Source organism: Neofelis nebulosa, chromosome 3 (assembly GCF_028018385.1).
Source record: "Neofelis nebulosa isolate mNeoNeb1 chromosome 3, mNeoNeb1.pri, whole genome shotgun sequence".
In the NCBI taxonomy this organism is placed as follows: domain Eukaryota; kingdom Metazoa; phylum Chordata; class Mammalia; order Carnivora; family Felidae; genus Neofelis; species Neofelis nebulosa.
In genome coordinates, this window is record NC_080784.1 from 195,716,345 (window position 1) to 195,734,068 (window position 17,724).

Genomic DNA, 17,724 nt, shown 5'->3' on the forward strand with positions numbered 1-17,724 from the left:
TTGCAAAATGTTTCTTGCATGTGGGAAAAGACAGCTGTGTAAGCAGACCATCTTACTTGTTTGAGCTTGTACCTCTTAGGTGGTTCCGTGGCACCTGGTCACCTCCTTTAAAGGTCTGGCCTAAGCACAAAGAAGTGACTTCTTGATTCCCTTAGCTTGAAAGGAAATCTGAGTTTAGCACTTACAGGATCTGAAGTTTTATTTTGTAAGGTTGATTCTCTTGTAGTTACTGTATTTTTATTTCCTTAAGTGTTTAATAAACCTGATTTGAGCAGTTCCCATCAGGGACCATTTCAGTAAAACAAACTACGAGAATTCTTCTGGAGTGAGTCCATCCAACCCCAACTGCATCTTGTCTGTATTTACATGAATCGTAAGTAAAATTACTCATCTGGACTCCTGGCCCTGAGTAATCAAGTGATGAGTAAAGTTTATCCTCCATGTAACCACAGAACAGTATACTATTTGGGGAGGAGAAATTTTGATAACACGGGGAAAAAATCATGATTCATTGTTGCAGAACTTGACTTAAATGTTCTCCTTTTCAGTTAATTAATTTGAGTGGCTAATTTCCTCAGGGGTACCAGGTAATTGAGGTGTCTCCCTTTGTCCTGTGCTTCTTGATATTAGCAAACCATTAAATAGGCCTTGGCAGTCTTGGGCTAAATGGACTTCGGTGTATCAGCACGTTATTATATGGAGACTCACTGTTTTCCTACTCTACCTCTCCTTTAGTTGCATGGGGAGATAGACAACATACGTTATATCTAATTTTTATACATTAACTTCAGGGGATACTTATTTAGTATTTGATGAAACACTATATATACTTGTTTTACATTTACCTTGGGTTTTGTAATTGATTTCATGAATTATTGGGACTGTTCATTCTTAGAATAAAATACAAGTTAATGTAAAATGCCTTGGGGTGCCTGACATCAGGTGCTCAGTCAGTGCTGGGTGGTGTTCTAAGTACCTATACTTACATATACTGACTTGTTTAAACAGTGCGACGAAGTAAGTCATGTGATCATTTTGATCTTATGGGGAAAATAAGTAGCAGAGAGGTTAACTTGTCCGTGGATTACCCTGGTAATGACTGTTACGGGTCAGTCTTTGAACTCTCCCTTAAGAGTTCATAGTTGAGTTATCAGGGGCCTGTAAATACATAATTGTGATATAATTTGATAGAGGAAGGCATAAGGGAGTAAAGCAAAAGGTGAAAGTTTTTCCTTAATTGGTCCCTCTTTATTTTTATTTTTATTTTTTTTTAAGTGATTCCAGCTAATCACTGGTTCTCAACTGGAGGCAGTTGATCCCACAGAGGACATTACACAACATCTGGAAACATGTTTGGTTGTCACATCTTGGCAGAGTTGGCAGGAAGGGATACAACTGGCATCTAGTGGGGAGGGCTCAGGGGTGCTGCTAAACATCCTCTGATGAACAGGTCCGCCCTCCGCAGCCACACACTACTTGGCCCAGAATGTCAGTAGTGCTTCTGCTGAGAAATCCTGCTTTATGTATTTCTGTTTTGTGTACATCTTTCCATGTTAGCACATACATTTAATACCTTTAAAAAATTTTTTTAAATGTTTTTAATTTGTGTTAAAAATTTTTTAAAGTTTGTTTAGTTTTAGAGAGAGAGTGCATGTGCACAAGCTGGGGAGGGACAGAGAGAGGGAGACAGAACCCGAAGCAGTCTGCAGGCTCTGAGCTGTCAGCGCAGACCCCACATGGGGCTCGAACTCCCAGAATGCGAGATCCCGACCTGAGCCAAAGTCAGATAGCCGAAGTCAGGTGCTCAACCAACTGAGCCACCCCGTTGCCCCTTAATGTTTATTTTTGAGAGAGAGAGAGTGCAAGCAGGGCCGGGGCAGAGAGAGAGGGAGACCAAGGATCTGAAGCGCGCTCTGTGCTGACAGCAGAGAGCCTGATGCAGAGCTTCAACTCGTGAACTGGGAGATCATGACCTGAGCTGAAGTCTGATGCTTCACAGACTAAGCCACCCAGGCACCCCTACCTTTAATCCTTTTAATGGCTTACTATAGTAGTGTCTGTGTCTGTCTTAGTCTGTTTGGGTTGTTATAACAGTGGTGGGTGGCTTAAACAACATTTATTTCTCATATATATGGAGGCTGGGAAGTCCAGGCTTAGTTAAGGTGCTGGCAGATCTGGTTTCTGGTAAGGGCTGTTTTTCTGATGTGCAGACCGCCCTCTTCTCATTGTATCCACACATGGTCTAAAGAAAGGAAGCAGACTCTCTCCTCTCTCATGATGGTGTTCATCCCAACACAGGGCCTCCACTCTCGTAACCTCCCAGAGGACCTATCTCCAAATACCATTACATAGGGGATTTGGGTTTCAAGACAGGAATTGGGATCACAAACGTTAGGTCCATAGCCATGTCTTAATTTCTTAAATGGCTTCCCTTTTGGTGCATGTTTAAGTATATTTCTTTTTTCCCCCCTAAAATACTATATTGCTTCAGTAGGAGTGTGTGTGTGCGTGTGCGTGTTTGCACATTTGTGTACTTGTGCATGTTTGCTCAGTATTTCTGTAGGATAAGGTCGTAAGGTATTTGGCATTAAACATAAAAACCCCGTATTGCAAAGTTGTTCCTCTTTCCCCCAGAAAAGTTGTGTTGTTTTGCTGGATCTTAAAAGTGTAATGGTATTCTGCTGGACAGGCAAAGAGGAAGGGCTTTCCAAGTGGAAGGTAAGCACAGTGGCATAGGTAGGAAGCCTATTAGTGTGAGGGGAACTGTGGGTAGCCTGAATTGAATTGAGGGTCAGGGTGGCAGAAGGCAAGACAGACTACTAAATAAAAACACTTATTTTGAAAACGATCATTTTATTTCATTATTTACAAATAATTTCTTCCTTCTGATGTGATGAGTATCACTTAAGATTATTGTGCTATGAAATAGTTTCTACATGATATAAAAAGTATACGATGAAAAAAGTTACCTGTTGCGTATGAGAGAGGCAACATAGATCCAAACAGACAAAACGTTTTTGGGGTATGGGTGGATATATACAGCTAAAGCAAATTCAACATTAGGAACATCAATATTATGTACTCCAGTGCTATATACTGCTTCAATTAAAGGCTTCAGTTCAGAATAGGGCATGTGAAGTGGAAATCCAGAGAACTGAAGGAAAAAAAAACACAACCAAGATTTGTAGTCATTAGTGAAGCTTGAAGATTTCATTGTATTTTTTCTTCATGTAAACATACGCAATTCTTAATTCTCTTGTCTTCTTCTGCATCTCAAAGTCACTTGTTTAGTTCTGCTGTTCTATTCAACTATATATTAGCAATACAGAAAATGGAGAGGGGCCAGATGGCTCTTTTGTTTAGTTGCTAGTATATTGGTGTATAAGACAGCTGTTAGCACCCAGCCACCCTCCACTTCCTTTCCCTCTGCCTGATAGCCCCGAGTTTGTGTGGTAACCCATGTATTTCCAGGGACCTGGATTCAGCTAATCAACACTCTTTCCCTGTGGCCACGCCGACTGATCTGTCAAAGTGAGTCTCAGGAAACTGGATAGGAATAATGGCACACAGATGCTCTCGCCTGCTCTGCACAGTGTGTGTGCAGACGTGAGTCCTGCCCTGGAGCTGTTCCGCTATTGGATACCATGAAAACAGCGAGCCCAACACTGCTGTGCGGTGGAGGGCAGGGTGGAAAGACTTCAAGAAGACTGGTGCACTCTGATACTGTGACTTAAATAAGCCAATGAATTCTTTTCATTGCCCAAGACTGAATTACGTGTTTTGTTCCTTGAAGACAGCCTCGCTGAAAACCTAGTTGTAGTCCGTGAATAGAATTAAATGTCCAACTTGACGTCACGCTGTTCAGCCAACAAGGCTTACTGTCTTAGTTTGAGACTGCTTTCTAGGTTTTATTATCTGGCTGTAGGATGTGAACACAGCACTACTGACAGGCAGGAAGGCACACGTATAATGAGAATTTTCCTTTTTTTAAAATTTTTTTAAATTTAATTTTGAGAGAGACAGAGCACAAGTGGGGGAGGGGCAGAGAGGGAGACACAGAATCTGAAGCAGGCTGCAGGCTCTGAGCTGTCAGCACAGAGCCCGATGCGGGGCTTGAACTCATGGACCGTGAGATCATGACCTGAGCCGAAGTCGGACATTTAATCGACTGAGCCACCCAGGCGCCCCTGGTTGGTTTCACTTTTATGCACAGTTGAGCCTAATAGGATTTAGCCAGGTATTTTAATTGTATTCAAGACTTTTGAATGCATTTTATTTAAGGTATTTTTCATTGCATTACTCTCTTAGCATTTTCAGTGTCTAGAGGCATTTTGCTGTTTAATAATAGCTTAATTACTAAGTTGTGAACTTTTAATTACATCCTTTAGCCTATGCTGCTACATCTATGTGCTTTGGAGAGCAGAGTCAGCATTTTGATTCCAAAAATCCATTACCAAGCAATTTCCAATTTGAAATGCAGTCCACAGGCTCAGTTTAGAGCCATTGCACTTACCCGGTAGTCTCCCAGCTGCTTGAGCAGCTCTCCTCTGTGGTCGTCTTCCACGTCCTCTCCTCGGCTTCTCTCTAACAGAGGCAGGAAGTGTCGTAGCGCGGAGGTGCAGTACCTGTTCCACCTGGTCAGATGCCGTGGCCGCCAGTCCATGATTTTCTCTTTGAGTATTTTTTCAATCCTGTTTATAAAAAAGAAGCTCCATCTTTTGCTGATTGGATTCTGTCAGCAAAGGTACAGCTTGTATACGGTGGGGATTCAGGTGACAGGGTCATTCACTAGGCACATTTATGTTGAAAGCCTTAACTCTGTAGGGCTGTTAATGCCGCATGTTGATTCTTTACCCTGTGCTGTGATTTCTGTTGATGAGTATTGTTTTCCTAGATTGCCTCGAAACTGTTTTCAGAAAAGCCATCCTCACTAAGCTTTATATCCTATGGATCCAGTACCTGTCATATTAGCTATAAAGCAGGATACCAAAAATTAAGTTTCAAACACAGAATAAAGGAAAATAGCTACCATTTATTGAGCCTTTTTTTTTTTTTTTAACCAGGTACTGTGCAAAATGCTTTTTTTTTTTTTTTAATTTTTATTTAATCCTAACAGTGACTTGGGGGCACCTTGGTGGCTTGGTTAAGCATCTGACTTCGGTTCAGGTTGTGATTTCACAGTCCGTGAGTTCGAAACCCACGTCGGGCTCTGTGCTGACAGCTGGAGCCTGGTACCTCCTTGGGATTCTGTGTCTCCCTCTCTCTCTGCCCCTGTCCCACTCATGCTCTGTCTCTCTCTCAAAAGTTAATAAACATTAATCCTAACAGTGACTCTATGGGTGAATTTTACTTACCTGGGGACAGTTTGAAGTAGGATAAGTGACTTGACAATGGCAAGGGAGCTGGGGTTTGAGTCAAAACCCTGTCAATTCTAAAGCCTCCTGTGTATCCCTAACCAAACACAGATTTAGGGAATCAGCCAGCTCCCCACTGCTCAGTAGCTGTAGGATCCACTTTTTGTTTGGCACATTATACATATTTTCATTCTGGGTTTCAAGATGGCCCGAGCAAGAGAGTATGGGTGAATTGCCACACACTTCATCAGTATTGGAAGAATAAATGATGTGGGTCTAATTAATACAGTATCCTGAAACCATCAGAAGAAACAAAAAAGACTTTTGGGGGGAGTTAGTTGCTCTAGGTGGGGGTCTCCAGTAAGGCTTTATATAGATTTGAAATTGAGAATAAATTGGTGTCTTCTAGTCGTAATAACTTGAAAAGGGTCACAGTTATTCTTGTGTGTTTGACATGCTGCTCTTTACACAGCTTGATACAGTAGAAAGAGCACACAGGCTTTGAAATCAGAAAGACCTGGCTGGGCACAGAAGCCCCCACTAACACTTAACAAGTATGCTGACCTCTCTGAACCTCAGTTTCCACATTTGCAAAACTGGAAGAGTACGTTTTGTTTTACAGGGTTATGAGGATTATGGGGACTTAACATACTTAAATCTCATAGAGACCAGCCTTCCCCATGTGTTCGGTTTATAAACTAGCTGCAGTTCAGTAAGCCACTATTGGACAAAAGAGGCATATTTTAAGTTGAGGATTATGACATGTCTGAACAGGAACCATAACAACATGATGCTGAACTCTAATCTGAGGTAAAGTTTTGGAAAACTACCTGTCATTGCTGGAGCTCACTTCTGTTTGTTCCATCCGCCCTTTGGGCTGTGGCATTTAGAGATCACATCTGTATTTGGTATCTGTCTATAAACATGAACTAAAGTTTAACTGCTCAGATTATGGATCCAGGCTGAGAATTGTTTAATTTGGGATTACACTCCTAGTGACTGATTGCATGTGGATTTATGGGTATTGTATGACCTGTCTTGTAGCTCAGCTGCGGCCGCTTTGTCTGTGCGCTGGTAAATTAGTTCTTCTGGCTATAAAAGAGGAAATAGTTCAGAAATTCCAGAAAAACACTTAACTTGAATTTGAATAGCTATACATCCTTTTCTAAATCTTTTTAAAAAAGTTACGAAATCTCAGACTTTCAGATATAGTATAATGGATGCCAATGTACCCATGACCCACCTGAATTACAATAACACAAATAAATTATGGAGGTTTGGTTCTTTCTCACTTTCATCTCCTTTCTCATCACAGAGAGAAATTCAGAGGACCTGAATTTGTTTTTTAGCACTTTGGTTCAACATACAACTACTGTGAGCCAGGCATTTTTTTCAAGTGATGGGTATATAGCCATGAATAAAAATCCCTGCTCTCCTGGTGTTTACATCACACCTGGTAGAAACAGGCAAGTTAATAAAATGTATTTATGATTTTATCACAGATCTATGTATCCCCAAACAATGTGTTGTTTTAGTTTGGGTATTTTCTAAACTTTATGTAATAGTTTTTTTTTTTTTTTTAAAGTATAGTTGACACACAATGTTCATGAGTTTTAGATGTACAACATAGTGATTGGACAAGTCTATTTATGCAATAGTTTTATACTGTGAATATGCAGCTTGCCTTTCCTCCCTTAACATTACCTTTAGAGATAATAACACATATTTTTAGAGTGCTAATAAGATTTATTGACATTGATTCATTCGTGTAACTACTATAAAAGATTCCATTATGGGGGCGCCTGGGTGGCTCAGTCAGTTAAGCGTCCGACTTCAGCTCAGGTCACGATCTCACGTTCCGTGAGTTCGAGCCCCGCGTCAGGTTCTGGGCTGATGGCTCGGAGCCTGGAGCCTGCTTCCGGCTCTGTGTCTCCCTCTCTCTCTGCCCCTCCCCCGTTCATGCTCTGTCTCTCTCTGTCTCAAAAATAAGTAAACGTTAAAAAATTAAAAAAAAAAAAAAGATTCCATTATGGTACTATATGTATTTTATCTCATCTAACTCCAGTTTTTAGGCTAGAATCTTTCTATGAAAACAGTCTTGTATATGTCACCTTGTACACATGGAAGAATTTCTCTAGAGCACCGTTTTTTAAACTTTTTGGAAAGGTCTGGATCACAGTAAAAAGATTTTATACTGCACACGCAGTATACACACACACATATAAACATGTAGCTAACAAAAGTATTAGTAAACAATTTTCATGCTTACTACGTAACAATCTTACTACAGCCAGGACCCTCTAAATTAACTTTACGAGCCTCTAGTGGCTCATGCCCTGTGGTATGACTTCATGTTTTAATAGCAGTCATGAAATCTGATGATTAATTTAGTGAATTGAGTCCAGCATTTAAAAAATTAAGTAGAATATATTTTGTGGTACTTTAATGGCCTGGGGCTCATTATATCAAAATTTGTTTTTTCACATTTGTATATACTGGTTCATGATAATGGTGGTAATTTCTTATTGTGAGTGGGCTCAAATAAGTTTGAGAAACATTATTTTTAACTGCATATCTAGAAATAGAACTAAACGTCAAAAAATACCTGGCTACCCAGTATAATGATTTAAAACCCCCCCACTTTTCTTAGTCTACATTGTTAATAGAAGAATTATACCTGAACACTGGAAAGGCCAGGATATAGAAGACTTCTTGAAAAGAAAGACTTCCATAGCTTGGGCTTGGTGACATCAAAATTTATCCGTAGTGGAGAGTCATGTCGTTGAATATTAAACCAAATCTAAAAAGACAAGACTAACTTAGCATATATGGCAGCAGAAATACATACGTGTGTGAGTGTGTGCGCATGTGTAGAGAGGAAGCTGACAGCAAGAGAACACACACATTTTTTGCACATTTTGATTTGTAAAACCAGCGTGCATTTTATAATCAGACATAAAATTGTCATTGGCCATTTTTTCACATTTTTTTATATCTGAACTTGAGGTGCGCCTTACGTTGATTGTAGGTTGATAAAATAAGATAGTTCCTGATAAGAAAATTTAAACTTTTTGGGAGAGGCTGGCTTTTCTAGCTTCCTAATTGAGTTAGGTGTGTACCTCTTTGCTTCCACAGCATCTCTGACTAGCACCTGTCTTGTTGAGGCATGCAGCATATTGGTTCTGAACCAGGCCATTTGTATTTGAATTCTGGCCCCAACATTTACTAACTGTGCGACCTTGGATGATTTACTTAAGTTCTGTGTACCTGTCTTTCCTCCTTTATAAAACTGGGTAATAGTACCCACCTCATAAAATTGTTGAGATTAAATTAATTTATCTATACCTCTTAGAACAATGCCTGTTACATAGGTGCTCAATAATTGCTAATTTTTTATTATTAGTGTGTATCATTGTTAATAATTGCCTACACCTGCCTCCTCACTAGATATTACCTTGTCTTAAGGACAGTTGCCATGTGCTTTATTCACTATCTTTAGCATATAGCATAGCTTCTGGTATATAGTAGGCATATTGCATGACTGCATGAGTGGTAAATTTGTCCATTCAACATATTTATCAAGTATCTTACATGTGTAGGCTCAGTTTCAGTCACTCGGAACAAAGTAGTGAATGAATCGGAGTTTCTACCCTTTTGCAGTAGCTAGTGAGAACATAGTGTGAACGAATAAGTAAACATATGGGATTGTCAGATGATGTTGCATGATGTAGCAGCTTGTTGCATTGAGCTCAGTTCTTCATCCCGTCCTATACTCACACTCTTTGCCATGTTACTTCGTCTGCATCTCCTCCCACTGAAAGGGTTGTTGAGATGTTCCTGCTCCTTGACTTTTGGCCAGCAGAATGGGACAGAAGTGCCCTTGTGTAACTTCTGAATCTAAGCTTAAGGGGTTCCGTGTGTTCCTGCTTGCCTTCTTGTGCTTCCGTCATTGTCACTGCCGAGTCCCAGAATAAACACACACGAAGCACAGCTGTCCCAGCTGACCCACAGATTCATGAGAATAGCTGTCTGAAGCCATTTAGTTTGGGGATGGGCTTTTACTATTTTTACTGTGGCAACAGCTAACCGTGCAAGGGCTGTGGAGAAAACGACACGGGAAGAGATGTGGAGTTTCAGGGTGGGCAGGGAAATTCTCCCTGGAAAGATGACATGTGATCAGAAATGCAAGAATTGAGGGACAATATTCTGATGATACCCAGTAAGGGGGAAGGTCATCTATGCAGAGGAAATAGCAGATGCAAAACCTGCTTGATGTGTTGAGGAACAGCAAGGAAGATGGCAGCTTTGGAAGAGTGAGCAAGTTAGAGCAAGTAAGAGGAGATCTGTGGAGGACGGAGGCTGGTGGGATGGGATGCCAGTCAAGTCAAGCCTTGTGGATTAGTTTAAAGGGTTAGGTATTTGCTTTGAGAGTGAGCAAGGAAGCCCCTGGAGTATTTTAAGCAGAGGGGGTGACGTAGTCTGCCTTCCATTCTAACACTAATATTCTCTGTTGCTTTGAGACTATACTGAAGGGGATAAGGGCAAGTAGTGAAGTTTCCCACTAGGAAGCTATTTCAAATAATCCAGGTAAGAGCTACAGTAGTGTGGACCAAAATAGAAGCAGTGAAATTGGTGAGCTATGGTCAGACTCTGGATATACTATGAAGCCAATAGGATTTGCTAATGAATTGGTTGTGGGAGAAAGAGGAACCAAAGGTGACTCCAAGGATTTTGGCCTAAGTAACTGCACTAAAGGAATTGCTATTTATTGAGGTCAGAAGGAAATTGGAGTTCAAGTTTGGGCACATCAAGTTTGAGATATCTGACATCTGTATGAAGATGTTGAAGAGACAGTTGGATATTTCAGTCTGAAGTTCTGGGAGCTAGGTGAGCTAGAGATACATTTAGAGATCATTAGCATATATATGTTCCTAGGGAGAAGGTATAGATAGCAAAGATGTTTGACGAACTTGCTTTGAGCTTCTGCTCTTTCAAATTTGGAGAAATTAAAAAAAAAAAAAAACAGGAAAGGATAGAAGTGGCAGTCTGTGATGTAGGAGGCTTTGATACTTGAAATCCAAGAAATTGTTTTAAGAAGGCAGGGTCTTTAAGAATTACAGTTTGGCTGTTGAGTAGGGAATGTGCAGAAGAGTAGTGGGAAATAGTGTTGGAAAAGTTGAAGTCAGATTATATAGGACTTTGAAATACAAGGAGAAAATTTTATTCTTAAATCTGTATGTAGTGAGGTACTTCCGATAAGTACTTTTTAAGCCATAGAATGATGAAGCTGAATGTTCAGAAACTTAATCAGATATTAGTGTACCAAATAATGGATTGAATTGGAGAGATTATTTATTTATAGTAATGCAGGGTGAAGCAATAACAGCATGGCCTGGGAAACAGAACAGGTAGAACTTATATGACTTGGTATCTGTTAATAGGATTGAAATAGGAGGAAGTAAGGGAATGAGAAAATCAAGGACCATTCTGAAGTGTGAATCTGGGTAATTGACATCCATAGAAACGGGAAGCCAGGAGGAGGAACTGGTTTTGGAGACAAGGGGGAAAAGATTGGAGTTTTGGGTGTGCCAAGTTTGAGATTTTGATAAAGCAGTTAGGAGTCTGGAAGTCAGTTGAAAATTCAGGATCCAAAGATTTTGGGGCTAGTGACAGGATTATAACTTCTCTGCCAGGGTAACCTAGATAGAGCTACAATTAATAATGATAGGTATGGTACTGTAAGAAATCTAAATATAGAATCTTCAGGAACATCTACTTTTAAGGGGTAAGAAGAGCTAGTGAAAGAAAACTAAGAAACTTGCAGAGAAAATGAAAACCAAACAGTCTTTTATCTGTAAACCAAGGAGGGGGAAGTATTCTTTTCATGAAAAGGGTATTAGTCATGTCATGTGCCATAGAAAAGGAGAGGAGAATGAGGAATGAGAATAAACCATTGGATTTATTTATCCATTAGCAAAACAATGGTGCTGCTCAGAGTCAGGGGAAGAGGAGCTAGATTATTAAAAGGGTTAAAGTCTGAATGTACTGAGAATGTAGAAGCAGGGGATATAATTAGTAATTGAATCATTTTGGAAGCAAAGGAAAGAGGCTCAATGGTACAAGCACACCTCTGAGATACTGTGGGTTTGGCTCCAGACCACTGTGATAAAGTAAATGTCACAATAAAGCAAGTCAAATGAGTATTTTCGTTTCCCAGTGCATATGAATGTTATGTTTACACTACACTGTAGTCTATTAAGTGTGCAATAGCATCATGCCTAAAGAAACAATGTATATATCTTAATTAAAAATATTGCTAAAAAATGCTAACCATCATCTGGGCTTTCAGCAAATTATAATCATCGATCACAGATCATCATAACAAATATAATAATAATGAAAAAGTTTGAAATATTTCAAGAATTACCAAAACATGATACAGAGACACAAAGTGAGCAAATGTTGTTGGAAAATGGCACTGACTGACTTGCCTGGCAGAGAGTTGCCACAAACCCTCAATTTGTAAAAAACATAGTACTGTGAATGTAATGGAACTTCTTGTTTCTTGAGGTAGGCCTGTATTGCTATAAACTTGCCTCTTAGAATAGCTCTTACTGCATCCCAAAGATTTTGTTTGTCATTTTCATATGTCTCCATGTATTTTTTAATTTCCTTTAAAAAAATATTTTTAGTGTGTATTTATTTTTTGAGACAGAGCATGAGTGGGGGAGGGGCAAAGAGAGAGGGAATCAGATTCTGAAGCAGGTTCCAGGCATTGAGCTGTCAGCACAGCTGACATGATGGGCTCAGAGCCCATCATGGGGCTTGAACTCACAAACTGCGAGATCATGACCTGAGCTGAAGTCGGACACTTAACCAACTGAGCCACCCAGGTGCCCCTTTAATTTCTTCTTTGATGTCATGGTTCAACCATTCTTTGTTTAGTAACATTTTATTTAACCTCTATGTATTTGTGTTTTTTCCAGATTTTTTTTCTTGTGATTGATTTCTAATTGCATAACCACTGTGGTCAGAAAAGATGTATCATATGATCTCAGTCTTTTTGAATTCATTAAGACTTGTTTTGTGGCCTAACACATCTATCCTGGAGAAAGTTCCATGTGTACCTAAAAAGAATGTGTATCCTGTTGTTTTTGGATGGAATGCTCTGTATATATGTTAGGTCCACTTGGTTTAACGTGTCATTCAAAGCCACTGTTTCCTTGCTGATTTTCTGCTTGGATAATCTGTCCATTGATATAAGTGGGGTGTTAAAGTCCCCTACCATTATTGTATTACTGTCAATTTTTTTCCCCTTATGTCTGTTAATAGTTGCTTTATGTATTAAGGTGCTCCTATCTTGGTTGCATAGATATTTACAACTGTTATATCCTCTTCTTAGACCATTCCCTTTATTATTATATAGCATTCTTTGTCTCTTGTTATAGTCTTTAAAGTCTATTTTGTCCAATATAAATACTACTACCCCAGCTTTCTTTTAATTTCCATTTGTATGGTAAATGTTTTTCCATCCCTTCCTTTCAGTCTTCACGCATCTGTCAGAAAAAATCATTTGAGCATGCTTCCCCATGGTATGTTATTTTTATGCTAGCTTCTAAAGAAGCTAGAAAGAGAAGAACAAAAAAGTCCAAAGCCAGTAGAAAGGAAATAATAAAGATCAGAGCAGAAATAAATGAAAAAGATAAAAAAAAAAAAAAAAGAAAAAAGAAACCAGGAGGTGGTTCTTTGAAAAGGTAAACAATTGATAAACCTTTAGCCAGACCCATCAAGGGAAAAAAAAAAAAAAAAAAAAAAAAGACTCAAAATCAGAAATGAAGGAAGAGAAAGAACAACTGACCATAGAAATTATTTTAAGAGAATATTATGAAAAATTATATACCAACAAACTGGACAACTTAGAAGAAATGGAGAAGAAATGGAAAAATTCCTAGAAATATGTAACTTAAAACTAAGTCAGGAAGAAATATAAAATTTGAACGTACCAATTGCTAGCAATGAAATTGAATTAGTAGTCAAAAAACTAACAAAAGTTTAGGACCAGATGGCTTCACAGGTGAATTCTACCAAACATTTAAAGAAGAGTTAATACCTACTCTTTTCAAACTATTCCAAAAAATAGAAGAGGAAAGAAAGCTTCCAAATTCATTCTACAAGGCCAGCATTAACCTGATACCAAAATCAGACAAAGACACCACAAAAAGAGAAAACTACAGGCCAGTATCTCTGATGAACATAGATGCAAAAAATCCTCAGCAAAATATCCTCAAACCAAATAAAAAATATATTTAGAAAGTCATTCACCATGATCAGGTGGGATTTATTCTAAGGATGCAAGGGTGGCTCAATATTCACAAATTAATCAACATAATACATCACATTAACAAGAAAAAGGATAAAAACCATATGATCATCTCAACAGATGAAAAAAAAAGCATTTGGCAAAGTACAACATCCATTCATGATAAAAATTCTCAACAAAGATTTAGACGGCACATGCCTCAACATAATAAAGGCCATATATGAAAAACCCAAAACCCACATGATACTCAATGGTGAAAAAACTGAGAGCTTTTCTTCTAACATCAGGAACAAGGAAAAGATGTTCACTTTCACCACTTTTATTCAACATAGTACTGGAAGTCCTAGCCATAGCGATCAGACAAAAAGAAAAGGCATCCAAATTGGTAAGGAAGAAATAAAACTTCCACTATTTGCAGATGACATAATGCTATATAAAGAAAACCCTAAAGATTCTACCAAAAAACTCCTAGAACTGATAAATGAATTCAGTAAAGTTGCAGGATAGAAAATTAATATAAAGAAATCTGTTACAGTTCTATACACTAATAATGAAATAGCAGAAAGAAATTAAGAAAATAATCCTATTTACAATTGTACTAAAAATAATAAAATATGTAGGAATAAACTTCACTAAGGAGGTGAAAGACCTGTACTCTGAAAACTATTAAACATTGACAAAAGAAATTGACACAAACAAATGGAAAAATATTCCCTGGTCATAGAGGGAGGAACAAATATTGTTAAAATGTTCATACTGGCCAAAGCAATCTACAGATTTAATGCAATCCCTATCAAAATACCAAAAAGCATTTTTCATAGAACTAGAACAAATCCCAAATTTGTATGGGACCACAAAAGACCCCGAATAGACAAAGCAATCTTGAAAAAGAAGAACAAAACTGGAGGTATCACAATCCCAGATATCAAGAAATACTACAAAGTTGTAGTAAAGCAGTATGGTATTGGCACAAAAATGGACACATAGATCAATAGAACAGAATAGAGAGCCCAGAAATAAACCCATGCTTATATAGTCAATCTTCTAAAAGGAGGCAAGAATATGCAAGGGGAAAAACAAATGGTGTTGGGAAGACATGCAAAGAATGAACTGGCCCACTTTCTTACACCACACACACAGAAAAAAAACTCAAAATAGGTTAGAGGTCTAATATGAGACCTGAAACCACAAGAATCCTACAAGAGAGAACCAGTAGTAATTTCTCTGAAATTGGCTGTAGCCACATTTTTCTAGATAAGTCTCCCGAGAGAAGGGAAACAAAGGCAAAAATAAAATACTGAGACTACATAAAAAAAAACAAAAACAAAAACAAAAAACAAAACCTGTGCAGCATAGGAAACAACAAAACTAAAGGACAACCTATAGAATGAGAGAAGATATTTGCAAATGACATATCCGATAAAGGGTAAGTATCCAAAATACATAAAGAAAGAACTTATATGACTCAGCACCAGAGAACAAAACAAAACCCCAAGTAATCCAATTAAAAAATGGACAGAAGACATGAACATTTTTCCAAAGAAGATCTACAGATGGCCAACAAACATTTGGAAGGACTTCCAGTATCACTAGTCATCAGGGAAATGCAAATCAAAACCACGATGAGATAGCACCTCACACCTGTCAGAATGACTCAAATCAAAAATCTAAGAAACAAGCGTTGACAAAGATGTGGAGCAAAAGGAATCCTTGTGCACTCTTGGTGGGAAGGCAAAGTGGTGCAACCACTGTATGACTGTATGGAGACTTCTCAAGAAATTAAAAAGAATCGCCATATCCAGTAATTCCACTACAGGGTATTAACCCAAAGAATATGAAAACACTAATTCAAAAAGATATATGTACCCCTAAGTTTATTATAGCATTATTTACAATAGCCAAATTATGGAAGCAGCCCAAGTGTCCATCGATAGATGAATGGATAAAGAAGTATTTATGTACAATAGAATATTACTCAGCCATAAACCTTGCCATTTGCTATGACATGAGTGGAGCTAGAGAGTATATATGGTCAGAGAAAGACAAATACCACATGGTTTCACTCATGTGGAGTTTAAGAAACAAAACAAGCAAAGGGAAAAAAAAAATAAGAGATCGAGAGACAAATTCTTAATTGTAGAGAACAAACTGATGATTACCAGAGGGTAGGTAGGTGGGGGATGGGTGCAATAGGTGATAGGCATTAAGGAGTGCACTTGTGATGAACACAAGGTGATGTATGGAAGTGTTGAATCACTATATTGTACACAAGAAACTAATATCACACTGTATGTTAACTAATTAAATACTTGAAATAATAAAAATGTTTCTAAAGTAAAAAATATCTTCTATAAATATAGTACATTTGTGTTTCATGATACGCTATTTGAACATTAAAAAAAAAAACAAAACGGATATCACCTTACCCCTGTCAGAATGACTAAATCAAAAAAACAGAACAAGTGTTGACAAGGATGTGGAGGAAAAGGAATTACCGTATTATCTAGTAATTCCGGTACTGGGTATTTCCCCAAAGAAAACGAAAACAATTTGAAAAGATATATTCACCTCTTTTATTTATTGTAGCGCTATTTACAATAGCCAAGATAAGGAAAGAACCCAAGTGTCCACTGATAGACTGAATGGATAAAGAAGATATGGTACATATATATACAATGGAATATTACTGAGCCATAGAAAAGAATGAGATCTTGTCATTTGTGATAATTTGGATGGACCTAGAGGGTATAATGCTAAGTGAGATAAGTCAAACAGAGAAAAATAACATACGACTTTAAGCATATGTGGAATTTAAGATAAGTCAGACAAACAAACCAAACCAAAACAAAACAAAAAAAACCCAGACTCTTAAACACAGAGAACTAACTGGTGATTGCTGGAGGGAGGTGGGTTGGGGGAATGGGTGAAATAGATAAAGGCGATCAAGAGCACATTTCTTAAGGTGAGTACTGAGTAATCTATAAAATTATTGAATCATCGTATTGTACACCGGAAGCTAATATAACACTATGTTAATGGTACTTCAGTACAAAATACACATTGGGGATGCATGCTCAAATGATTTTTCTGACAGATGCCTAAAGTTCAGAGACCACTAAGGTAGAGAATGATGATAAAAAGAATGACAGCAGCTAGTAAAGAGTTGTCCCTGTTTGTTAGCTGCTTTGCATTGATCATCTCGTCTGCAGCTTACAACACTCTACAACATAATTGCTACCATTGTTACCTCCAGTGAAGGAGCTGAGGCTGTATGACATAAGAAACTTTCCCAAGCTCACACAGCTAGTAAGTGATGACACTGAAGTTTAAACTCCGGTACTCGGACCTCGTAACTCCTGTTTTTAACCAGTCTTCTACAGTACCCTTCATAATTAAGTGTGCCTCCAAAACTGGGTGTAACCAGAATCACCTGGTGGTCCTGGGAGTCTGTCTTTAAAAGGGGAAGGGAAGGAGGAGAGGGGCGGGGGAAGAAAAAGGAAGAAGGATGGAAGGGAGGGACCCAGTTTTCCCAGGTGGTAGATTTGCCTCACTTAGCTCTCAAAACACACTGAGGACAGAGCCAGGACACAAACTCAGGTCCTCTGCATCTAAGTTCTATATATTTTCCTTACCCTCATTCTTCTCAGCTGATCAGGCGACTAATTCAACTAAAAGTTATTACTGTTGCCACTGTGCTTGATACTACATTTAACTGGTATATGTATATGATTATATACATTTTTTGATACATAAAATAGTAAATCAGGTCAATTAAAAAGCCATCCAATGGTAATACTTACATTATCGGGACCTATTAAACAGCCCACACTTTTTAAGGGACAGAATGTATCGAATTGTCCATAAAAATGTCCACTGCAGGGATTCCATATTAAATAGTGACTTTGCTCCCGAGTTAGAACATAGGCAGTTGGACCCTGAAGGAAAACAGTCATTAAAACAACTTCCAACTAATTATGCAATTGAAGTCAAGATTAGTTTGCACACACAATTCGTTATTTTAGTTGGACCCCTAATTTCTAAAATTAATGG

General features: G+C 38.3%; 1 protein-coding gene across 8 annotated transcripts in view; it reads right to left on the minus strand.

Moving 5' to 3' along the window:
* Positions 1-2,817: 2,817 nt before the first annotated feature.
* Positions 2,818-17,724, minus strand: part of CC2D2A (coiled-coil and C2 domain containing 2A) — a 147,977-nt gene continuing 133,070 nt past the window's right edge. For 7 of the 8 annotated variants that reach the window (XM_058723054.1, XM_058723047.1, XM_058723049.1 and 4 more), the window contains 5 exons: positions 17,475-17,609; positions 8,032-8,154; positions 6,388-6,446; positions 4,514-4,691; positions 2,818-3,154 (listed from right to left, as the gene is read on the minus strand). In XM_058723054.1, the coding sequence (XP_058579037.1) occupies positions 2,966-3,154; positions 4,514-4,691; positions 6,388-6,446; positions 8,032-8,154; positions 17,475-17,609 (684 nt within the window). In that variant the 3' untranslated portion in view covers positions 2,818-2,965. The remainder of the gene's footprint in view (positions 3,155-4,513; positions 4,692-6,387; positions 6,447-8,031; positions 8,155-17,474; positions 17,610-17,724) is intronic. The other variant, XM_058723055.1, reaches the window with a different exon arrangement.